The sequence below is a fragment of the Pseudoliparis swirei genome, chromosome 1 (genome assembly GCF_029220125.1).
Source record: "Pseudoliparis swirei isolate HS2019 ecotype Mariana Trench chromosome 1, NWPU_hadal_v1, whole genome shotgun sequence".
Lineage (NCBI taxonomy): Eukaryota > Metazoa > Chordata > Actinopteri > Perciformes > Liparidae > Pseudoliparis > Pseudoliparis swirei.
In genome coordinates, this window is record NC_079388.1 from 4,008,762 (window position 1) to 4,034,234 (window position 25,473).

Consider the following 25,473-nt stretch of genomic DNA (forward strand, 5'->3'; position numbering starts at 1 on the left):
GGCCTCACCCTGATAGAATGGTGGGAGAAACACTGGGATGTACAAAAGCCTTTAAAAGGTGAATTTAAAAATCGAGAAAATGTCCCCAGACTCCAGAGGGTTAATGTGACATATTTGTCAGTTTACCAAGGCCACTGGTTCTGCTGCTGTTCAATGTTAAAGATGACAGGACCAATGGGGTCTCTAATACACCTTTTCTTACTAATCTGATGTTTCACTGAAGACATGATCGCAAAACTCAGAACAAAATACTGGATCCTTAGAGCAAATTCTGCCGCGAGAAGGATAACACAGGATTGTGTACTCTGCAGAAGATGGCATGGCACAGCAATGACACAAAAAATGTCCGACCTACCTCTACACCGGATAACACCTGACTTGCCACCATTTACCCACACTGGACTGGACTACTTTGGTCCCATAGAAGTCAAGCGTGGCCGCAGCAGAGTGAAAAGGTATGGAGCCTTGTTTACGTGCCTTGCATGCAGAGCCGTACACCTGGAGATGGCCTACTCGATGGATACAGACTCATGCATTTCTGCACTCCGACGATTCATCTCCAGACGAGGCCAAGTGAAGGAGATTGTTTCTGACAACGGTACAAATTTCGTTGGGACAGAACGGGAGCTTCGAGAAGCACTTACCCACCTTAACCTCAGTAAGATCCAGCATTCGATGCACGCTGAAGGTATCAAGTGGACATTCAATCCACCCTACGGTCCTCATCATGGAGGCGTATGGGAGCGGCTCATCCGGATAATCAAAAAAATCCTCTACTCCATCACAAAGGAACAGACCATGGATGACGAGAGTCTCCAAACAGCTCTATGCGAAGTGGAGGCAATCATGAATGACCGACCCATCACAGTCTTATCTCAGGATATAAAAGATCCAGAACCTCTAACACCAAACCACCTACTTCAAATGAAGCGAATGCCGACTCTTCCACTCGGACTCTTTGACAAAAGTGATATCTATTCCAGAAGAAGGTGGAAACAGATCCAATACATAGTTGATCTCTTCTGGAAACGCTGGACACGAGAGTACCTTCCATTGCTCCAAGAGAGACAGAAATGGAATTAGATTCAAAGTAATCTAAAGCATGGAGACATAGTGCTGATCATCGATGAAAGCTCACCACGCAATTCCTGGCCCATGGGCAGAATCACAGAAATCTTTCCGGACAAAAGAGGACATGTACGTCGGGTCAAGATCAGGACACAACATGGCACCTTAGAGAGGCCCATCACAAAGCTGTGCCTTCTACAAGACATGATGAGACGGGTCCCTTTGCCCTTTTCTTATTCTGACCCCTGAAAGGACTTTAGTTAAACCTTTTCTCTTTTCTCTCTTCTTTCTTCTCCCCCCCCCCCCAATAACTTTTCGTTGAAATTCTAAACTTGTTTCCCAAGATGGACTATTGGAACTAAATGGATTACTTTTTTTTGTGTGACTTTTTTGAAATTCTATGGACACGTGACAATATTGTCAATAAGGACTCTTAAGAATAGGCTTCCTATGTATAAATGTATTAATTGCCCTATACCGGTCAATTAGGGGCCGGAGTGTAGAAGCCATAATATGATTTGTGTTTACCTGTGTTTGTTACCTTCGCATTGAAAATGCCGGAAGGTTATGTTTTGATCGCCGTGTATTTATTTATTTATTTGTATGCGTGTTATTCGCAAAACTCAAAAAGTATTGAACCGAATCGCATGAAATTTGGTGGGATGGTTGTTTATTATCCGGGGACCAGTTGATTAGATTTTGGGATCGATCGGGTCAAAGGTCAAAGGTCAAAGGTCATGAACAGGTCAAAATCTTTCGCAGAACTCAAAAAGTATTGAACCGAATCGCATGAAATTTGGTGGGATGATTGTTTATTATCCGGGGACCAGTTGATCAGATTTTGGGATCGATCGGGTCAAAGGTCAAAGGTCATGAACAGGTCAAAATCTTCGCAGAACTCAAAAAGTATTGAACCGAATCGCATGAAATTTGGTGGGATGATTGTTTATTATCCGGGGACCAGTTGATTAGATTTTGGGATCGATCGGGTCAAAGGTCAAAGGTCATGAACAGGTCAAAATCTTTCGCAGAACTCAAAAAGTATTGAACCGAATCGCATGAAATTTGGTGGGATGATTGTTTATTATCCGGGGACCAGTTGATTAGATTTTGGGATCGATCGGGTCAAAGGTCAAAGGTCATGAACAGGTCAAAATCTTTCGCAGAACTCAAAAAGTATTGAACCGAATCGCATGAAATTTGGTGGGATGATTGTTTATTATCCGGGGACCAGATGACTAGATTTTGGGATCGATCGGGTCAAAGGTCAAGGTCAAAGGTCATGAACAGGTCAAAATGTTCTTGAATCGCATGAAATTTGGTGGGATGATTGGTTATTATCCGGGGACCATTTGATTAGATTTTGGGATCAATCGGGTCAAAGGTCAAGGTCATGGAAAGGTCAAACTCATTTTTTACCATAGCACGATACATTTTTGTCCAATTGGCATGCAACTAATGCCAAAATGTTCATAATTCAATGCCCAATCTTGTGATATGCGAAAGTATGCGCTCTACCGAGTGCCCATTCTAGTTTTGGTCATGTTTTGATGACGCAATTATAAATGGCCGGCACCTGAGTGCCGGCAGCTGTGTTTTGTTTGAGAGCGGAAGGGAAATTGTTTTTAACTGCACCTCACCGCAACGCACGGATCGCACCGCACGAGCCGCATTTAGATTTAAGACGGTTTATTTTCTGTTAAAGAGTTTGTACTTTATTTTCTGTGCTACAATAAAATCATTGAAAGTGACACAAGGAATAATGCGCATTAATTCTACCGACCGCCTCTACATCCACGATATTAAATACCTCGTTGACACTTTATAGGTAGGAGCCTCTTTGAAAACACAGCTCTGTGTGAAGTTTTGTCTTTAAAAAAGAATACAATTAAACAAGTGTCTAAAATACACGCTGTCTGAAGGGATTACTCGTTCATTTAGAAGATTGTCTTTAGAAGAAAAAAAAACTTTTAATCGCGATTAATGAATTTCAAAATGTGCGATTAATTAGTTAATTTTTTTAAATCGATTGACAGCCCTAATATATACACATATATATACACACATATATATACACATATATATATAATATACACACATACAGTATATGTGTATATATACACATATATATATATATACACATAGATCTGACGCTATAGATCTGACCTCATAGATCTGACCCCATAGATCTGACCTCATAGATCTGACCTAATTGATCTGACTCCATAGATTCAATTCAATTCAATTCAATTCAGTTTATTTGTATAGCCCAATTTCACAAATTACAAATTTGTCTCGGAGTGCTTTACAATCTGTACACATAGACATCCCTGCCCCAAAACCTCACATCGGACCAGGAAAAACTCCCAAATAACCCTTCAGGGGGAAAAAAAGGGAAGAAACCTTCAGGAGAGCAACAGAGGAGGATCCCTCTCCAGGATGGACAGGTGCAATAGATGTCATGTGTACAGAAGGACAGATTTAGAGTTAAAATACATTCAATGAATATGACAGAGTGTATGAATAGTTCATAGTAGGCATATTCCACGATGGAGACCTCCACGATCCATCAGGCAGATGGCGGTGGGGAGGAGGAGTGGACGGCGTCTCAACAGTGGGCGGAGTCTCAACAGGACAGTGGCGTAGTCAGGAGCAGGAATTCCACGACCCAGACCTCGATGATCCATCAGCAGATAGGATCTATGCCGTCTCATAGGGTCCGATGACCCCATGAGACGTGAAGTCAAAAGGACTCCGGGGAGAAAGCAGATGTAGTAACGTGTGATTGAGAGATGAAAATTCATCCTTAAGGAGAGAAAAAAGAGGAGATAGGTACTCAGTGCATCCTAAACGTCCCCCGGCAGCTATAAGCCTATAGCAGCATATCAAGGGGCTGGACCAGGTGAACCTGATTCAGCCCTAACTATAAGCTCTGTCAAAGAGGAAAGTCTTCAGTCGACTCTTAAACGAGGTGACTGTGTCTGCCTCCCGGACTGAAATTGGAAGCTGGTTCCATAAAAGAGGAGCTTGATAACTAAAGGCTCTGGCTCCCATTCTACTTTTTAAGACTCTAGGAACTACAAGTAGTCCCACATTTAGTGAGCGTAGCTCTCTAGTGGGGCAATATGGTACTACAAGCTCCTTAAGATATGATGGTGCATCACCAATCAAGGCTTTGTACGTTAAGAGAAGAATTTTAAAAGTGATTCTTGATTTTACTGGGAGCCAGTGCAGAGCAGCTAGTGCAGGAGTGATGTGATCTCTTTTCTTAGTTTTACTGAGAACACGAGCTGCAGCATTCTGGATCAACTGGAGGGACCTAAGAGACTTATTAGAGCAGCCTGATAATAAGGAGTTGCAGTAATCCAGTCTCAAGTAACGAACGTGAACCAACTTTTCTGCATCTTTTTGAGACAAGATGTGCCTGATTTTTGAAATATTACGTAGATGAAAGAATGCAGTCCTTGAGATTTGCTTTACGTGGGAGTTAAAGGACAAGTCTCGATCAAAGATAACGCCAAGATTCTTTACAGTGGTGTTGGATGCTAGGGCAATGCCGTCTACAGAAACCACATCACCAGATAATTGATCTCTGAGGTGCTCAGGGCCGATTAAAATTACTTCGGTTTTGTCTGAGTTTAACATCAAGAAGTTGCAGGTCATCCATGTTTTAATGTCTTTAAGACATGCTTGAATTTTACCGAGTTGGTTGCTCTCCTCTGGTTTTATCGATAAATATAGTTGAGTATCATCTGCATAACAATGAAAGTTTATGGAGTGTTTCCTGATAATATTGCCCAAAGGAAGCATGTATAAGGTAAATAAAATTGGTCCAAGCACAGAACGTTGTGGAACTCCGTGATTAACGTTGGTGGTTATCGAGGCGTCATCGTTTATAAATACAAATTGAGATCGATCTGATAAATAGGATTTAAACCAAATTAGTGCCGTGCCTGAAATGCCAATCGACTGCTCCAGTCTCTGTAACAGGATGTCATGGTCAATGGTGTCGAATGCAGCACTAAGGTCTAACAAGACCAGGACAGAGAGGAGTCCTTTATTCTGCTGCCATTAAGAGGTCATTTGTAATTTTCACCAGTGCTGTCTCAGTGCTGTGGTGTTTTCTAAATCCTGATTGAAATTTCTCAAATAAACTATTATGATGTAGAAAGTCGCACAACTGATTTGCGACCACTTTCTCAAGGATCTTGGAGAGGAAGGGGAGGTTAGAGATCGGTCTGTAGTTAGCCAACACCTCTGGATCCAGAGTGGGCTTCTTCAGGAGAGGTTTAATAACAGCCACCTTGAAGGAGTGTGGTACGTGGCCTGTTAGCAGAGACACATTGATAATATCTAATAGAGAGCCGCCAATTAAAGGCAAAACGTCTTTAAGCAGCCTCGTCGGGATGGGGTCCAAGAGACAGGTAGACGTGTTCGAAGTAGAAACCGTTGAAGATAATTGGTCATGGTTGATGGGAGAAAAGCCCTCCAAATATACACCAGGGCATACAGCGGTTTCCAAGGCCATTCCACTTGAGGACAGATTGGCACTGGTTAAGGGCAAGAGATTATTAATCTTGTCCCTAATAGTTAAAATCTTTTCATTAAAGAAGTTCATAAAGTCATTACCACTGAGGTCTATAGGAATGCTCGGCTCCACAGAGCTGTGACTCTCTGTCAGCCTGGCTACAGTGCTGAAGAGAAACCTGGGGTTGTTCTTATTTTTTTCTATTAGATAGATAGATAGATAGATAGATATATACTTTATTAATCCCCAAGGGGAAATTTGTCGAGTCAGTAGCAGCAACACACAAGAATAAAAAAACAAAACACAAAATATAAGAAGGGTTAGGGTGATCTGGCAAGAGGTGAACTGTTGTAGAGCCTCATAGCCGTCGGCAGGAATGTTCTCCTGTATCTCTCCTTGTGGCAGCGGAGCGTGAGGAGACGCCTGAGAAAGTACCTCTGTCCCTGTAGGAGGTGGTGGAGGGTGGTCCGTTGTCCAATATGGACACCAGTTTCTTCAACGACCTCCTCTCAACCACCTGTTCCAGGTGCTCCAGCTGGCAGCCGATGATGGAGCCAGCCTTCCTAACCAGTTTGTTAAGACGGCTGGTGTCACCGGCTCCGATGCTGCTCCCCCAGCAGACAATGGCAAAGTGCAGCACACTGGCGACAACCGACTGGTAGAATAACTCCAGCATCTTGCTGCACACGTTGAAGGATCGAAGCTTTCTCAGGAAAGTGATGGTGGAAGTGATGGTGGAGCGCTTGTTGTAGTGAGCCAAACGAGAGGCCTCACCGGCGATGCGCTCAAAGATGTCGTTCACGAAGCAGTTCATGATGCCCATGGCCTTGGAGGAGATGCCGGTATCGGGGTGGACCTGCTTCATCACCTTGTACACGTAGATGGCGTAGCTCTCCTTCCTGGACTTGCGCCTCTTCTTGCCGGTCTTGGTCACGGTCTTATTGACGGCTTTCTTGGAGCCCTTCTTGGGCGCTTTGACGCTGGCTTCAGGCATGATTGACTGATTTTTCGGAGTGAGCCTATTACTGATGAGTAATAGGCTGCTCTGGCATTACGGAGGGGCTTCTTATAAGTTTTAAGACTATCTCGCCAAACTAAGCGGGATTCTTCGAGATTAGTTGAACGCCATATGCGTTCAAGCTTTCGTGACGTTTGCTTCAGTTTGCGGGTCTGAGGGTTATACCAGGGAGCAAACCTCCTCTTCCTCACTGTCTTCTTCTTCAGAGGGGCTATCGAGTCCAGTGTCATTCTCAGAGAGCCTGTGGCACTGTCAACAAGATGATCAATCTGGGACGGACTAAAGTTAGACCAGGAGTCCTCTGTTATATTGAGACCTGGTATTGAATCAAATGCAGAAGGAATCGCTTCTTTAAATTTAGCTACAGCACTGTCAGTTAGACATCTGGTGTAGAAACTTTTGACTAACGGAGTACACTCCGGTAGTATAAATTAAAAAGTTATGAGGTTGTGGTCTGACAGAAGAGGATTCTGTGGGAAGACGTTCAAATGCTCAATGTCAACGCCATAAGTAAGAACAAGATCAAGCGTATGGCCAAAGCTGTGAGTGGGTTTCTGTACTCTCTGACAGAAGCCAATCGAGTCCAACAAGGAGATGAATGCAGCACTAAGGCAATCATTATCAACATCCACATGGATATTAAAATCTCCTACAATAATAACTTTATCAGTTTTAAGAACCAAACTTGATATAAATTCTGAGAATTCAGATATAAACTCTGAATATGGACCTGGTGGCCGGTACAGAATCACACATCGAATTGGCTGTAGTGTTTTCCAGGTTGGATGTGAAAGACTAAGAACAAGGCTTTCAAATGAGGTGTAGTGTAATTTTGGTTTAGGATTAATTAATAGGCTCGATTCAAAGATGGCTGCTACTCCACCTCCTCGACCGGTGCCTCGAGGAATGTGAGTATTAATATGACTTGGAGGAGTCGATTCATTCAGGCAGACATATTCTTCATGGCTCAGCCAGGTTTCAGTTAGGCAACATAAATCAATGTGATTATCTGATATTAAATCATTTAATAACACAGCTTTAGATGACAGAGATCGAATATTTAGGAGACCACATTTAATAGACCTGTTTTGTTGCACTGCTGAAATAATGGTGTTAACTTGTATAAGGTTATTGTGTACGACTCCTCTTCTGCTTACTTTTGATTTATTTAATTGAAGTGGCCGTGGGACAGACACAGTCTCTACTCTAGAGTCATGGGTGGGTAACTGCTCGAATGGAAGAGCAGAGAAGGGTGTTAAACTACAACTCTGCTCCCGGTTCCTGATCTGAACCCTGGGTTGTCATGGATTAAGTCCGGTGATCAACTTGGTCATATTCGCAGAAATGAGACGCGCTCCGTCCAACGTGGGATGAATGCCGTCTCTCCTCATCAGATCAGGCTTTCCCCAGAAAGTCTTCCAGTTGTCTACGTAGCCCACATTATTCGCTGGGCACCACCTCGACAGCCAGCGATCCGACCCCATAGATCTGACCCCATAGATCTGACCTAATTGATCTGACCCCATAGATCCGACCCCATAGATCTGACCCCATAGATCTGACTCCATGTTAATCCACCGCAACCCTCGATATGTGTGTGTGTTACCTCACAAAGTCTAACACACGACTCCAGGTCGGCGTGTGAGCTCAAAGACGTCCTCCTAATCCGACCTGTCGACATACAGTCAGTGAGAGCTTTGTCGGCACACGGCCTATTTGACTTAGTTCCCACTAACTGATGAGTCATGCCAAACGATTTTGGCTGACAGTCATTCAATCACTAAAACCATCCCAATTCATAACTGCAAGTGAGATCTCGTCTCTTCCTGCACTCAATCAACCTTTAAACCGTAGCTGTCAGAGAAGATCTATTTAATTACTGAAGATCTACAAAGGAAAAAATTTGTTTTGTTTTTTCGCCCTTAGAGCAAACAAACTAAATGTCAGAGGAACTTGCCCCGCGATCCCTGGAGGAGGTTATCCGTCCGGTTGCTCAAAGGTGGAGTCGTCCTATACGTGTGCTCAAGAGCTCCAGGGGACCACGCCCTGCAGCTCCTACGCGAGATCTGATTAGTCGGCAGATGCTTTTATTATTTTATGAAGCAATTATTAAGGAAACCAAAAGGTTACGGACTTTAGCTTTGACTTCCTGATCCGATGGGATGGGATGTCGGAAGTGTACGGATTGAAATTTGTGATTTTGGGCTCTGCAAAATAATCTTAATTCTTTGAAAATAAGAGTTCATTCATGAGTAAAACAAGTTGTATTTTCTGAAGAAGAATTAAGGCCGGTGTTTTCATGCAAAATTGAGACAGATGGTTTTATTATTGTTAGCGATACGCCGAGTCACTTACGATCAAGTTGGTCCATCTTATTTTATAGAAACCCACAGTCATGGGCCACGAAAAAAAAGCTAATGAGACATTTGAATGCACAGAATAGAACAGCACTCCGCTCTATTTTATGGTTTTTGGGAGAAGCGTCTTCCTTCGGTGCTCATTATTACCTTTGCATTGAACATGCGGAAGGTAATGTTTTGATCGCCGTGTATTTGTATGCGTGCGTGCGTGCGTGTTATTCGCATAAGTCAAAAAGTATTAAACCGAATCGCATGAAATTTGGTGGGATGATTGGTTGTTATCCGGGGACCATTTGATTAGATTTTGGGATCGATCGGCTCAAAGGTCAAGGTCAAGGTCATGACAAGGTCAAAATCTTATTTTTACCATAGCGCGGTCAATTTATATCCAATTGGCATGCAACTAATGCCAACATGTTCATAATTCAATGCCCAATCTTGTGATATGCGAAGGTATGTGCTCTACCGAGTGCCCGTTCTAGTTCCTTCTTTTTTTTCACCGACATGAAGGATCCAGCACGCAGTCTTCACGGCTTCCTCGTGACTTCGTCGCAAAATGCGACGGAGGGTGATTTATTTTCCCGAGACCCTAATTCGAAATGTTCTCACGCTCGATTGAGTGGAACGCTGATGTCACCTGTTGCCGTTGGTTACACCTGGGAAAATGTTTCGACTCGTTAGTCAGAGATATGGCATCAACACAATGTGACTAATGTCTCACCATCTGGTTTATGCAACTAATCAAAAATGGTTCCAGTGAAGGGTGTCACACACACACGCACACACACCCACACACACACACACACACACACACACACACAGTCGTGTATCTGCTAGTTCACAGTGGAGAACCTGCTAAACCTGAGGGAGACGCGTACACACAGACAAAGCCCGCTGTAATCACCGAGGCATCCGGCTTGTCACAATCTGTCCGGTGAGATAAGGAAGATAATCATCTACGTCGCTTCTTACTTACAGCGTGTAAAAGAGAAATAACTGACCGCCCATCAATACAAGATAAAGAGGGCCTCGACCCCTGTGTTCGACCCAGAGCCATCTGTGAGACGTACATTGGACACGAGTTACAGCTCATTGTCTGAGCTTCGGTGACGTGGTTGTCGGTTGCTCTGCACACCTGGAGCACAGTAAGAGAGGATTAAGTTGCTCGCTTGTTATTGTCCAACCGCACAATGGCCGACCTTTTAGGAAGTCCGCAGGAATTTCTGGCATCCTGAGCTCAGTGTGCAAAGCACTCCCTCGCAGAGGACAGGAGGTTGTTCGTTGGGAGGGGGCGGGGCTTAACAGCTGGATCGGCTGTATATCTGACCGCTGAGCTCAGAGCACCGGGGCTGAGACGCTGGGAGTTCATCAAGGTCCCCAACGCTTCATACATCGGCCGACACCGACGGCTAACCGGGGTTGGACCTTTTCTTCAAACATCAGGTAAAAGAAAAATACTATTTCAAGATCGGTGATTTGAAAAATTCAATCATTTTTTAAATTTTTTTTTTAAAGTTCCAATGAAAAGCTGAATCCTTTCGGTTAAAGGTCACGTTTAATCCAAAGTAGAAGTCCCGTTCCAGCTGCAGCTCGGTGCTCTCATGACCGAGGGAGTTGATAAAAAGTGAAGAAATGATGTATTGCGTTTGCTGCACTGTCAGCCAACTCCCTTCTGATAAAAGGGGAAAGAAAACATTCCTCACTGATTATCTCTGAGCATGTTTGCTTTCCACATGAAGGATTCTAACAAGACTCAACACATTGTGCCCAGCGCCGCCGCTCCCATGACGCGCACTATGCGCTGTGCGTAGGGCACCAAGTCCTGAGGGGGCACCAAAAAATAGGCAACTAAAAAAATCATCATAGTTATAATAATTATAATGCCGATATTATTTCAGTATAGAACTAGAACGGGCACTCGGTAGAGCGCATACCTTCGCATATCACAAGATTGGGCATTGAATTATGAACATTTTGGCATTAGTTGCATGCCAATTGGATAAGAATGGTAAAAAGTAGATTTTGACCTTTTCATGACCTTGACCGTGACCTTGACCTTTGATCCGATCGATCCCAAAATCTAATCAAATGGTCCCCGGTTATAACCAATCATCCCACCAAATTTCATGCGATTCGGTTTAATTCTTTTTGAGTTATGCGAGTAACACGCATACAAATAAATAAATAAATACACGCCGATCAAAACATAACCTTCCGCAGTTTCAATGTGACGTAAATATTAGGCATCTTTTAGGTATGTATATCCAGGCACGTGCACAGATAGAGCCCTAGTGGTGCTCAAGCACCAGCCCTTTTGCCCTGGATGAGAAAAGTGCCCTTTTTGCTGGAGCCCACTTTTTTTCTTCATTAATAAGTATTTAAGAAAAAAAAATAGTCTCTGTCATCAAGTCCTCCCAAATGTGTTTGGATATCTGTCGGGGCATTTATTGGAGTTCTTGTGAGTCCAGCTGTTTACTGACGTCATGTTAGAGAGAGAGAGAGAGAGAGATCTGTTTTAAAAATGCCATTTAGACAATTTCGATAGTATGTTGAATTTATTAATTCATTTTATAAATGTCACAATAATTCACAGCTAGAACAGAGTAGCTAAACTATGCTAACAATAGCTCTCAGTGTCATGCTATCCATGTGCCACATTGTTTTATGTGGTATGTTTCTCTTCGTTTTGTCTGTTCCAGTTTTACAAAGATCAATCTTGTATGAGTAATTGCAGAGGGTGAAAAGAGTAAACGCAAGAAAAAACAACACTTGTAATAGCTTCTTACTAACCAAGAGTGATGTCATGCTGGGAAATATCAGATTGAGGCCTTATCACGTTTTTACAGAAGTTTGATATTTCCCGGCATGACCGAACGGTCGAGGTTAGTACGTTGTTTATTATATGGCATTTTTGGCTCCTATTATTTTGTAAATGAAAATAAATTGTAATTGTTAATAGAAAACATGTCATTTTGTTCAACTCTCATGTCTTCTCAAGACACAATGTGTTTCAAGTGTTGCAAGCAACCAACTCCTTAATTTGGAAAAATCATTTTGGCGATGGGTGCCCTTTTTTTTGGGTTTGAGCACCTGCCCCCCAAAATGTCTGTGCACGTGCCTGTGTATATCACAAAACAGGCAGAACAAGAGATATATTTAATTGCTCAAAAAAAGTTACGATGGCCCCAACCCCCCCCCCTCGCCGTGGGTGCCCTTTCCTATCTCAGGGGGGGCATCATGAAGGAGTTCTGCTTCGGGCACCAGCACGGCGAGCAGCGGCACCGATCGGCCCGACCTCTCCCTCGGAGCTGTTGACACACGATGACAGCGACATAATCTCAGCGAGTCAGGAATGTGACGATAGAGATCTGAGTGTGTGTTGTTGGACATTTCTCTAGAACACGAGGCTGTCGGTCCGCTGAGTGGAAACAATAAAACCTTCTTGTCATTCTGACAGATTCTTGGCTCGGTGGAAGTTACGGTTGGAAACCGTGTTTAGCCAACGAGGCTCGACACGTCGACGTTACGGAGAATCAGTTTGACTCATGATACATATTTCATACTACAATCTGGTTATGGGGTTGTATAGGTATGACGACAACTATTCAAACATATGCATAATGCTTTATGACAATTAGCATTTCATAAAGACGTATACGGTTGCACACGGCGTTGTGTGTGCGTTGTGTCGCATTGTGTGCATGTTGTGTTCTTTTTAGCACAAATACTGTTTTAGTGTTTCTCATCCTGGACTGTTTGTTACCTTCGCATTGAAAATGCGGAAGGTAATGTTTTGATCGCCGTGTATTTATTTATTTATTTGTATGCGTGTTATTCGCAAAACTCAAAAAGTATTGAACCGAATCGCATGAAATTTAGTGGGATGATTGATTATTATCCGGGGACCAGTTGATTAGATTTTGGGATGGATCGGGTCAAAGTTCAAGGTCAAAGGTCATGAACAGGTCAAAATCTTCTTGAATCGCATGAAATTTGGTGGGATGATTGGTTATTATCCGGGGACCATTTGATTCGATTTTGGGATCAATCGGGTCAAAGGTCAAGGTCAAGGTCATGGAAAGGTCAACATCTTTTTTTTTACCATAGCACGATACATTTATATCCAATTGGCATGAAACTAATGCCAAAATGTTCATAATTCAATGCCCAATCTTGTGATATGCGAAGGTATGCGCTCTACCGAGTGCCCGTTCTAGTTTTATGTTTTTAATTTTTTTAGTTTTGTTCTTGTTTTATGGTTGTTATTGTTTTTATGTTTGTTTTTGTTTGTTGATGTTTTTATGTTGGTTTATGTTTGTTATTGTTTATGTTTATTATGGTCTGTTAAGGGACTACAGATGCAAATTAGCTGAAGCTACAATCTGGTACGGTGCATCAAACGGTGACATTTATGTTTTAACTGTACATGGTCCCTTTTAAATAAATAGAATAATAATAATGATAATAACAATAATAATAATCAGTCAAGTATTATAATACTTAATAATTTATGGTCACTCACTGATTCATTTTATTAGAATTCACATACTTGTTATACCTTATAATATCTCAAAACGCATCACAGTGTGATGATATTTCCACGGTATAGATGTAATAAAGTACCAGCTGGTTTTGAGGCACTGTAGGAGGTCATTGTTTGCTTTAAGTGAAGTGAGTAAAAATATAATTAAACCTACATCACATTTACATTTACATCGGGTGACCAGACGTCCAGTTTTCCCCGGACATGTCCTGCTTTTGAGCCCTAAAAAATGCGTCCGGCAGGGATTCCAAAAACGTCGGGATTTTGCTTCGTCGGATATTTGTGTTTCTCTGGGTTTTCATAAACTAGTATTTACCCCTTACAAGTTTTGGAAATGGTATCTCCCAGAATAGAGAACAGTCATTGGTCGACCGATCCCAGGGTTGCCAGATACACGATAATTATCCTCCAAATACAACCATTTTGAGCCTTTGGTACGATACTTCACCATCTCCAATCTGGCAACACGGAGCACCTCGCCGCCTCCACTAGTTCATTGTTGTTTGTGCGGCATGCTATACACTACTACCAGCGCCGCCGCTCCCATAGCGCACTACGCGCTGTGCGTAGGGCACCACGTCCTGAGGGGCTCCACAAAATAGGCAACTAAAAAATCCTCATAGTTATAATAATTATAATGCCGATATTATTTCAGTCTAGAAATATTAGGCACCTTTTAGGCATGTATATCACAAAACAGGCAGAACAAGAGAGATGTTTAATCTCAGCACCCCCCCCCCCCCCCCCCAGACGAAGTGTCCTCTTTTTCACTTTAGTTCATATGGCAGTACATTTAAAATACAGGGCTCTCAAGTTTTGAAGACAGGCAAGAGTGACCCCGCAAAACGAAATTTTCGGATATCAGTCAGTCACGCGCAATTCCAGGATGCTTTATTTTCATTGGTTGCTGGATTAAATCTTACCCAGATACAACAGATACGGGGTTTTTTCTGATTGGCTATTGTGTAGCCCATTTCTTTTTTTTGATTGGCTGATAAGTGGCTCCTCACAGCAGAACTCCAGGGGAGCGCTTGATTCCTCCACGGTGAGGGCAGCGCGGCCAGCTCATGTTTGCGCGCTACGGCACATTAAAACATTAAATAGCCGAGAGTTTTTTTCAGCGTGAGAAATACGATGTGTGGCGGGAGTGCGTGACTTACGACCGAAATGCGTGAGTCTCACGCTCAATGCGTGACACTTGAGAGCCCTGAAAATAAGTGTCAAGTTCTAGGAATTGACAAACTGCACTGAAAGTGTTTTCTGGTGTCTCACTCTAACAGGGACAACAAATGTTATGGCACTTTCATTCATATGGCAGAACATTTAAAATAGAAGTGCGCTATACACTACTTTTGAATTAATTATTGGATTTTGCGTATACAAATGCGATTAATCGCGATTAATCGTGATTAATCAGGGAAATCATGCGATTAATCGCGATTAAAAATTGTAATCGTTGCCCAGCCCTAGTTTACAGATATGTTAGGTAATGTAGGCATTTAAACCTTATATTGTTCTTAAATTATGACTTTTTCTAAAGACTATAAATAGCGGATAGTGCAAAAAGCTAATTATTAAACAATATAAGTGTGTAATCAGACAAGCTTTGTCTTAACCAGTATATGCAGACATGGAGGAGATCAGTAATTAGTACTACAATAAAACAAGGGTTTACTATTAGTGCATCATTAAAAATAAACAGGGTCAACCATGTAAAGCTTACAACATAACACTGTGTGAAGGAATAAAAAGAGGCAAACCAACTACAACATAATGCTAAAGTAATGAAAAGAATGCCCACCGTGGCTTTTCTGGGATTTCACAGTAATCTTAAGAGCGACGAATATCCTAACATTTGATTTGATATATCGTTAAACGTTCGTCAACAAAAAGTGGGAAAAACAGAGCTAGAAATGTAAAATAAATACATTTTACAAAACCTCTTGGCAAATGCTAAATAATATGCATAAGACAAACATTTGCATAAATTTGGATGCAAATAATCCTACTTGCATTTAGGTTGTATATAAGTTTTTTGTTGAAACTGTTTAGAGGTGTCCATTATACTTGATGGTGAATGTCAGAGATGCTGTTGAATTGAACATTTTTTTCTTTGAAAATAGTCTACTTTTATATACACAAGCTCAGTGTAACTCTACTCAACAGCAGCATAAATTACAGCCTCCAAAAAATGCCCATAATATATAGCCTAGCCATATAATTCCAACACTGTAAACATATATTATCAAACACTAATACTACACTAATATATCTTTAAAATGTTGCAGAGGTCTCAACTTATTAAACCGATTTAAGCGTATGTTCTTTGTGTTATACACATAGGACAAGATGGAATCCAAGCAAAATGGCCACACAGAGAAAACTACTATCACCACGACAATCACAGAGACAAATGACGTTGACCACTTCCATGGAATCAGAAAGGACGTCACTGCTGCAGAGTTGCTCGAATCAAAAATCATCAACGAAGACCTCTACAAAAATCTTACTTCTGGGAGTGTCACAGTGACAGAAGTAAGTGAAATGGAATCGGTGCGTAAGTACCTTGAAGGGACCAACTGCATTGCAGGGGTGTACCTGCAGTCTACCAAAGAGACCCTCAGCATCTACCAGGCCAAAAGCAAAGGCCTGCTGACTCCTGGTACCACTCTGATTCTGCTGGAGGCCCAAGCTGCCACCGGCTTTGTCATCGACCCAGTGAACAACAAGAAACTTTCTGTCGAGGAAGCTGTAGCCCAAAAAGTGGTTGGCAGTGAGTGGAAAAGCAAGCTGCTTTCAGCAGAAAGGGCAGTTACCGGATACAAAGATCCCTACACTGGAGACATAATCTCATTGTTCCAGGCCTTGCAAAAAGATCTCATCGTCAAAGTTCATGGAATCCGTCTCCTTGAAGCACAAATTGCCACCGGAGGCATAATTGACCCAGTGTACAGTCACAGGGTACCTGTACAGGTGGCATACACAAGAGGATACTTTGACAAAGAGATGAACGAGATTCTGTCTGACCCTGATGACGACACAAAGGGCTTCTTTGACCCCAACACACAAGAGAATCTCACCTATCTTCAACTGGTTGAGAGGTGTATCACAGATCCCATCACAGGCCTTAGCTTACTGGTGATTGCGAAGAAAGACGAGTTGTATTTCTTTGTTGACGAGGCAACCAAACTAATTCTGAAATCTACAACAACAACCAGAGCAGAAGGGAATTACCAAGGAACAACCATGACTCTATGGGATCTGCTCTACTCCAAATACATCATTGAGGAGAAGAGGAGAGAGCTTGTGCAGCAGTATAAGTCTGGATCAATCACAATCGAAAGCTTCTTGGAAACCATCCTGACAATCATTGAGCAGCAAACCGAGTTTAGCTCATCTTCATCAATGGTCATGTGCCAACCACCTGAAAGAAGGGTGGACAGCAGCACACTGAAAACTACTATCACCACTACAGTCACAGAGACGAATGACGTTGACCACTTCCATGGAATCAGAAAGGACGTCACTGCTGCAGAGTTGCTCGAATCAAAAATCATCAACGAAGACCTCTACAAAAATCTTACTTCTGGGAGTATCACAGTGACAGAAGTAAGTGAAATGGAATCGGTGCGTAAGTACCTTGAAGGGACCAACTGCATTGCAGGGGTGTACCTGCAGTCTACCAAAGAGACCCTCAGCATCAACCAGGCCAAAAGCAAAGGCCTGCTGACTCCTGGTACCACTCTGGTTCTGCTGGAGGCCCAAGCTGCCACCGGCTTTGTCATCGACCCAGTGAACAACAAGAAACTTTCTGTAGAGGAAGCTGTAGCCCAAAAAGTGGTTGGCAGTGAGTGGAAAAACAAGCTGCTTTCAGCAGAAAGGGCAGTTACCGGATACAAAGATCCCTACACTGGAGACATAATCTCATTGTTCCAGGCCTTGCAAAAAGATCTCATTGTCAAAGTTCATGGAATCCGTCTCCTTGAAGCACAAATTGCCACTGGAGGCATAATTGACCCAGTCTACAGTCACAGGGTACCTGTACAGGTGGCATACACAAGAGGATACTTTGATAAAGAGATGAACGAGATTCTGTCTGACCCTGATGACGACACAAAGGGCTTCTTTGACCCCAACACACAAGAGAATCTCACCTATCTTCAACTGGTTGAGAGGTGTATCACAGATCCCATCACAGGCCTTAGCTTACTGGTGATTGCGAAGAAAGACGAGTTGTATTTCTTTGTTGACGAGGCAACCAAACTAATTCTGAAATCTACAACAACAACCAAAGCAGAAGGGAAATACCAAGGAACAACCATGACTCTATGGGATCTGCTCTACTCCAAATACATCACCGAGGAGAAGAGGAGAGAGCTTGTGCAGCAGTATAAGTCTGGATCAATCACAATCGAAAGCTTCTTGGAAACCATCCTGACGATCATTGAGCAGCAAACTGAGTTTAGCTCTTCTTCATCAATGGTCATGTGCCAACCACCTGAAAGAAGGGTGGACAGCAGCACACTGAAAACTACTATCACCACTACAGTCACAGAGACAAATGACGTTGACCACTTCCATGGAATCAGAAAGGACGTCACTGCTGCCGAGTTGCTCGAATCAAAAATCATCAACGAAGACCTCTACAAAAATCTTACTTCTGGGAGTATCACAGTGACAGAAGTAAGTGAAATGGAATCGGTGCGTAAGTACCTTGAAGGGACCAACTGCATTGCAGGGGTGTACCTGCAGTCTACCAAAGAGACCCTCAGCATCTACCAGGCCAAAAGCAAAGGCCTGCTGACTCCTGGTACCACTCTGGTTCTGCTGGAGGCCCAAGCTGCCACCGGCTTTGTCATCGACCCAGTGAACAACAAGAAACTTTCTGTAGAGGAAGCTGTAACCCAAAAAGTGGTTGGCAGTGAGTGGAAAAACAAGCTGCTTTCAGCAGAAAGGGCAGTTACAGGATACAAAGATCCCTACACTGGAGACATAATCTCATTGTTCCAGGCCTTGCAAAAAGATCTCATTGTCAAAGTTCATGGAATCCGTCTCCTTGAAGCACAAATTGCCACTGGAGGCATAATTGACCCAGTGTACAGTCACAGGGTACCTGTACAGGTGGCATACACAAGAGGATACTTTGATAAAGAGATGAACGAGATTCTGTCTGACCCTGATGACGACACAAAGGGCTTCTTTGACCCCAACACACAAGAGAATCTCACCTATCTTCAACTGGTTGAGAGGTGTATCACAGATCCCATCACAGGCCTTAGCTTACTGGTGATTGCGAAGAAAGACGAGTTGTATTTCTTTGTTGATGAGGCAACCAAACTAATTCTGAAATCTACAACAACAACCAGAGCAGAAGGGAAATACCAAGGAACAACCATGACTCTATGGGATCTGCTCTACTCCAAATACATCATTGAGGAGAAGAGGAGAGAGCTTGTGCAGCAGTATAAGTCTGGATCAATCACAATCGAAAGCTTCTTGGAAACCATCCTGACAATCATTGAGCAGCAAACCGAGTTTAGCTCATCTTCATCAATGGTCATGTGCCAACCACCTGAAAGAAGGGTGGACAGCAGCACACTGAAAACTACTGTCACCACTACAGTCACAGAGACGAATGACGTTGACCACTTCCATGGAATCAGAAAGGACGTCACTGCTGCAGAGTTGCTCGAATCAAAAATCATCAACGAAGACCTCTACAAAAATCTTACTTCTGGGAGTATCACAGTGACAGAAGTAAGTGAAATGGAATCGGTGCGTAAGTACCTTGAAGGGACCAACTGCATTGCAGGGGTGTACCTGCAGTCTACCAAAGAGACCCTCAGCATCAACCAGGCCAAAAGCAAAGGCCTGCTGACTCCTGGTACCACTCTGGTTCTGCTGGAGGCCCAAGCTGCCACCGGCTTTGTCATCGACCCAGTGAACAACAAGAAACTTTCTGTAGAGGAAGCTGTCGCTCAAGGAGTGGTTGGCAGTGAGTGGAAAAAGAAGCTGCTTTCAGCAGAAAGGGCAGTTACAGGATACAAAGATCCCTACACTGGAGACATAATCTCATTGTTCCAGGCCTTGCAAAAAGATCTCATTGTCAAAGTTCATGGAATCCGTCTCCTTGAAGCACAAATTGCCACTGGAGGCATAATTGACCCAGTCTACAGTCACAGGGTACCTGTACAGGTGGCATACACAAGAGGATACTTTGATAAAGAGATGAACGAGATTCTGTCTGACCCTGATGACGACACAAAGGGCTTCTTTGACCCCAACACACAAGAGAATCTCACCTATCTTCAACTGGTTGAGAGGTGTATCACAGATCCCATCACAGGCCTTAGCTTACTGGTGATTGCGAAGAAAGACGAGTTGTATTTCTTTGTTGACGAGGCAACCAAACTAATTCTGAAATCTACAACAACAACCAAAGCAGAAGGGAAATACCAAGGAACAACCATGACTCTATGGGATCTGCTCTACTCCAAATACATCACCGAGGAGAAGAGGAGAGAGCTTGTGCAGCAGTATAACTCTGGATCAATCACAATCGAAAGCTTCTTGGAAACCATCCTGACGATCATTGAGCAGCAAACTGAGTTTAGCTCTTCTTCATCAATGGTCATGTGCCAACCACCTGAAAGAAGGGTGGACAGCAGCACACTGAAAACTACTATCACCACTACAGTCACAGAGACAAATGACGTTGACCACTTCCATGGAATCAGAAAGGACGTCACTGCTGCCGAGTTGCTCGAATCAAAAATCATCAACGAAGACCTCTACAAAAATCTTACTTCTGGGAGTATCACAGTGACAGAAGTAAGTGAAATGGAATCGGTGCGTAAGTACCTTGAAGGGACCAACTGCATTGCAGGGGTGTACCTGCAGTCTAGCAAAGAGACCCTCAGCATCTACCAGGCCAAAAGCAAAGGCCTGCTGACTCCTGGTACCACTCTGGTTCTGCTGGAGGCCCAAGCTGCCACCGGCTTTGTCATCGACCCAGTGAACAACAAGAAACTTTCTGTAGAGGAAGCTGTAGCTCAAGGAGTGGTTGGCAGTGAGTGGAAAAAGAAGCTGCTTTCAGCAGAAAGGGCAGTTACAGGATACAAAGATCCCTACACTGGAGACATAATCTCATTGTTCCAGGCCTTGCAAAAAGATCTCATTGTCAAAGTTCATGGAATCCGTCTCCTTGAAGCACAAATTGCCACTGGAGGCATAATTGACCCAGTCTACAGTCACAGGGTACCTGTACAGGTGGCATACACAAGAGGATACTTTGATAAAGAGATGAACGAGATTCTGTCTGACCCTGATGACGACACAAAGGGCTTCTTTGACCCCAACACACAAGAGAATCTCACCTATCTTCAACTGGTTGAGAGGTGTATCACAGATCCCATCACAGGCCTTAGCTTACTGGTGATTGCGAAGAAAGACGAGTTGTATTTCTTTGTTGACGAGGCAACCAAACTAATTCTGAAATCTACAACAACAACCAAAGCAGAAGGGAAATACCAAGGAACAACCATGACTCTATGGGATCTGCTCTACTCCAAATACATCACCGAGGAGAAGAGGAGAGCTTGTGCAGCAGTATAACTCTGGATCAATCACAATCGAAAGCTTCTTGGAAACCATCCTGACGATCATTGAGCAGCAAACTGAGTTTAGCTCTTCTTCATCAATGGTCATGTGCCAACCACCTGAAAGAAGGGTGGACAGCAGCACACTGAAAACTACTATCACCACTACAGTCACAGAGACAAATGACGTTGACCACTTCCATGGAATCAGAAAGGACGTCACTGCTGCCGAGTTGCTCGAATCAAAAATCATCAACGAAGACCTCTACAAAAATCTTACTTCTGGGAGTATCACAGTGACAGAAGTAAGTGAAATGGAATCGGTGCGTAAGTACCTTGAAGGGACCAACTGCATTGCAGGGGTGTACCTGCAGTCTACCAAAGAGACCCTCAGCATCTACCAGGCCAAAAGCAAAGGCCTGCTGACTCCTGGTACCACTCTGGTTCTGCTGGAGGCCCAAGCTGCCACCGGCTTTGTCATCGACCCAGTGAACAACAAGAAACTTTCTGTCGAGGAAGCTGTAGCTCAAGGAGTGGTTGGCAGTGAGTGGAAAAACAAGCTGCTTTCAGCAGAAAGGGCAGTTACCGGATACAAAGATCCCTACACTGGAGACATAATCTCATTGTTCCAGGCCTTGCAAAAAGATCTCATTGTCAAAGTTCATGGAATCCGTCTCCTTGAAGCACAAATTGCCACTGGAGGCATAATTGACCCAGTGTACAGTCACAGGGTACCTGTACAGGTGGCATACACAAGAGGATACTTTGACAAAGAGATGAACGAGATTCTGTCTGACCCTGATGACGACACAAAGGGCTTCTTTGACCCCAACACACAAGAGAATCTCACCTATCTTCAACTGGTTGAGAGGTGTATCACAGATCCCATCACAGGCCTTAGCTTACTGGTGATTGCGAAGAAAGACGAGTTGTATTTCTTTGTTGACGAGGCAACCAAACTAATTCTGAAATCTACAACAACAACCAAAGCAGAAGGGAAATACCAAGGAACAACCATGACTCTATGGGATCTGCTCTACTCCAAATACATCACCGAGGAGAAGAGGAGAGCTTGTGCAGCAGTATAACTCTGGATCAATCACAATCGAAAGCTTCTTGGAAACCATCCTGACGATCATTGAGCAGCAAACTGAGTTTAGCTCTTCTTCATCAATGGTCATGTGCCAACCACCTGAAAGAAGGGTGGACAGCAGCACACTGAAAACTACTATCACCACTACAGTCACAGAGACAAATGACGTTGACCACTTCCATGGAATCAGAAAGGACGTCACTGCTGCCGAGTTGCTCGAATCAAAAATCATCAACGAAGACCTCTACAAAATCTTACTTCTGGGAGTATCACAGTGACAGAAGTAAGTGAAATGGAATCGGTGCGTAAGTACCTTGAAGGGACCAACTGCATTGCAGGGTGTACCTGCAGTCTACCAAAGAGACCCTCAGCATCTACCAGGCCAAAAGCAAAGGCCTGCTGACTCCTGGTACCACTCTGGTTCTGCTGGAGGCCCAAGCTGCCACCGGCTTTGTCATCGACCCAGTGAACAACAAGAAACTTTCTGTCGAGGAAGCTGTAGCTCAAGGAGTGGTTGGCAGTGAGTGGAAAAACAAGCTGCTTTCAGCAGAAAGGGCAGTTACCGGATACAAAGATCCCTACACTGGAGACATAATCTCATTGTTCCAGGCCTTGCAAAAAGATCTCATTGTCAAAGTTCATGGAATCCGTCTCCTTGAAGCACAAATTGCCACTGGAGGCATAATTGACCCAGTGTACAGTCACAGGGTACCTGTACAGGTGGCATACACAAGAGGATACTTTGACAAAGAGATGAACGAGATTCTGTCTGACCCTGATGACGACACAAAGGGCTTCTTTGACCCCAACACACAAGAGAATCTCACCTATCTTCAACTGGTTGAGAGGTGTATCACAGATCCCATCACAGGCCTTAGCTTACTGGTGATTGCGAAGAAAGACGAGTTGTATTTCTTTGTTGATGAGGCAACCAAACTAATTCTGAAATCTACAACAACAACCAGAGCAGAAGGGAAATACCAAGGAACAACCATGACTCTATGGGATCTGCTCTACTCCAAATACATCACTGAGGAGAAGAGGAGAGAGCTTGTGCAGCAGTATAAGTCTGGATCAATCACAATCGAAAGCTTCTTGGAAACCATCCTGACGATCATTGAGCAGCAAACCGAGTTTAGCTCTTCTTCATCAATGGTCATGTGCCAACCACCTGAAAGAAGGGTGGACAGCAGCACACTGAAAACTACTATCACCACTACAGTCACAGAGACAAATGACATTGACCACTTCCATGGAATCAGAAAGGACGTCACTGCTGCAGAGTTGTTTGAATCAAAAATCATCAACGAAGACCTCTACAAAAATCTTACTTCTGGGAGTGTCACAGTGACAGAAGTAAGTGAAATGGAATCGGTGCGTAAGTACCTTGAAGGGACCAACTGCATTGCAGGGGTGTACCTGCAGTCTACCAAAGAGACCCTCAGCATCAACCAGGCCAAAAGCAAAGGCCTGCTGACTCCTGGTACCACTCTGGTTCTGCTGGAGGCCCAAGCTGCCACCGGCTTTGTCATCGACCCAGTGAACAACAAGAAACTTTCTGTAGAGGAAGCTGTAGCTCAAGGAGTGGTTGGCAGTGAGTGGAAAGAAGCTGCTTTCAGCAGAAAGGGCAGTTACCGGATACAAAGATCCCTACACTGGAGACATAATCTCATTGTTCCAGGCCTTGCAAAAAGATCTCATCGTCAAAGTTCATGGAATCCGTCTCCTTGAAGCACAAATTGCCACTGGAGGCATAATTGACCCAGTGTACAGTCACAGGGTACCTGTACAGGTGGCATACACAAGAGGATACTTTGATAAAGAGATGAACGAGATTCTGTCTGACCCTGATGACGACACAAAGGGCTTCTTTGACCCCAACACACAAGAGAATCTCACCTATCTTCAACTGGTTGAGAGGTGTATCACAGATCCCATCACAGGCCTTAGCTTACTGGTGATTGCGAAGAAAGACGAGTTGTATTTCTTTGTTGACGAGGCAACCAAACTAATTCTGAAATCTACAACAACAACCAAAGCAGAAGGGAATTACCAAGGAACAACCATGACTCTATGGGATCTGCTCTACTCCAAATACATCACCGAGGAGAAGAGGAGAGAGCTTGTGCAGCAGTATAAGTCTGGATCAATCACAATCGAAAGCTTCTTGGAAACCATCCTGACGATCATTCAATAGCAAACCGAGTTTAGCTCATCTTCATCAATGGTCATGTGCCAACCACCAGAAACATGGGTGGACAGCAGCATAACTAACACTGCCATCACCACAGGGTGTCTGTACAGGTGAAATACACACCAGGTAACTTTGTTGTACAAATGAACCAGATTCGGTCTAACCTTGACCTCAACAGAAGAGAATCTCACCTATCTTCAGCTGGTTGAAAGGTCGATCACAGATCCCATCACTGGCCTCAGTTTACTGCCCTTGCACAGATGAAGTAAAGCTTTCTAAAATAATTTACTCTTGTATGTTGCCTGCATTATCAGATTGTGTACTGTGCTTTATTTTGTCACAAAATAATTGTACTCCCTTTTTCTTTTGATTAACAGACTTGAGATAAAAAATACATACATACTTGCGCTAAATGCTAGAAATGGATTCTAGAAAAATATTCTACGCTAGTATAGACAAATGTCATTTAGTTACACTTTTCTCTGACCATGTTCAATAAAGATATTTTGAGTCCATTGGAATTCAGCCATTCTTTAACATCCTAAAATGTATTTAACCTTGAAAAATTATAAATAATTGGGCTAAGAACCTCCCAGACACTGCAGAAATCAATCATTCAAAAAAAGCACTCACACATTATACATAAAGGGACTTTTAATTGTTTTGTTATAAATGTAAAATGTCTTTCGTGAAAAAAAGTGTGTTCCTACATCTAAATAAACATGATAAAATGCAGTACATGGTGTGGTCTTTGTTTGCTTGATTTCAGTTTCTTTAATGACTTAATTCTGATCTATTTTGGCAGTGACTGCGTTATCAACCATTTTAGATTTATAATACTTATTTTACTTATAATGTTGTGTCATGTTATGTGTGGGTGGGATCAATGCACTGTGTTTTTACACTGTTTGAACTAGATATGATTCAGCTGAGCGTACTTTTACCTTGAAGCTGGACTTAGTCAAGCTTTTCTGACTGAATCCTTCTGTACATTTACCTCGAGTGTACAGCACCCTCTAGTGGAAAGACAATACACAACAAACTTCATCACAACCTTTTGAATATTCATTT

General features: G+C 43.2%; 2 protein-coding genes across 2 annotated transcripts; one reads left to right on the top strand and one right to left on the bottom strand.

The window, feature by feature from the left end:
* Window positions 1-259: 259 nt before the first annotated feature.
* LOC130197688 (histone H2B 1.2-like) lies at window positions 260-6,590 on the bottom strand. The gene is made up of 2 exons (XM_056420509.1): window positions 6,301-6,590; window positions 260-305 (listed from the first exon to the last, which is right to left on the bottom strand). The coding sequence occupies exons 1-2, from the start codon at window positions 6,588-6,590 to the stop codon at window positions 260-262; spliced, it is 336 nt and encodes a 111-aa protein (XP_056276484.1).
* A 3,794-nt stretch (window positions 6,591-10,384) lies between these two features.
* Window positions 10,385-22,293, top strand: LOC130193542 (epiplakin-like). The gene is given in 3 exon segments (XM_056414062.1): window positions 10,385-10,417; window positions 15,861-21,109; window positions 21,111-22,293. Coding segments are annotated over 2 exon segments (6,336 nt in total). The 5' UTR covers window positions 10,385-10,417; window positions 15,861-15,866; the 3' UTR covers window positions 22,204-22,293.
* Window positions 22,294-25,473: the final 3,180 nt, after the last annotated feature.

What these genes read in the sequence shown, in the direction of transcription:
- LOC130197688 (XM_056420509.1), bottom strand. Translation starts at nt 6,590, where the DNA reads ATGCCTGAAGCCAGCGTCAAAGCGCCCAAGAAGGGCTCCAAGAAAGCC. An exon ending in ACCATCACTTTCCTGAGAAA is followed by an intron (nt 306 to 6,300) that starts GCTTCGATCCTT and finishes CATCTTCTGCAG; the next exon opens with AGTACACAATCCTGTGTTAT.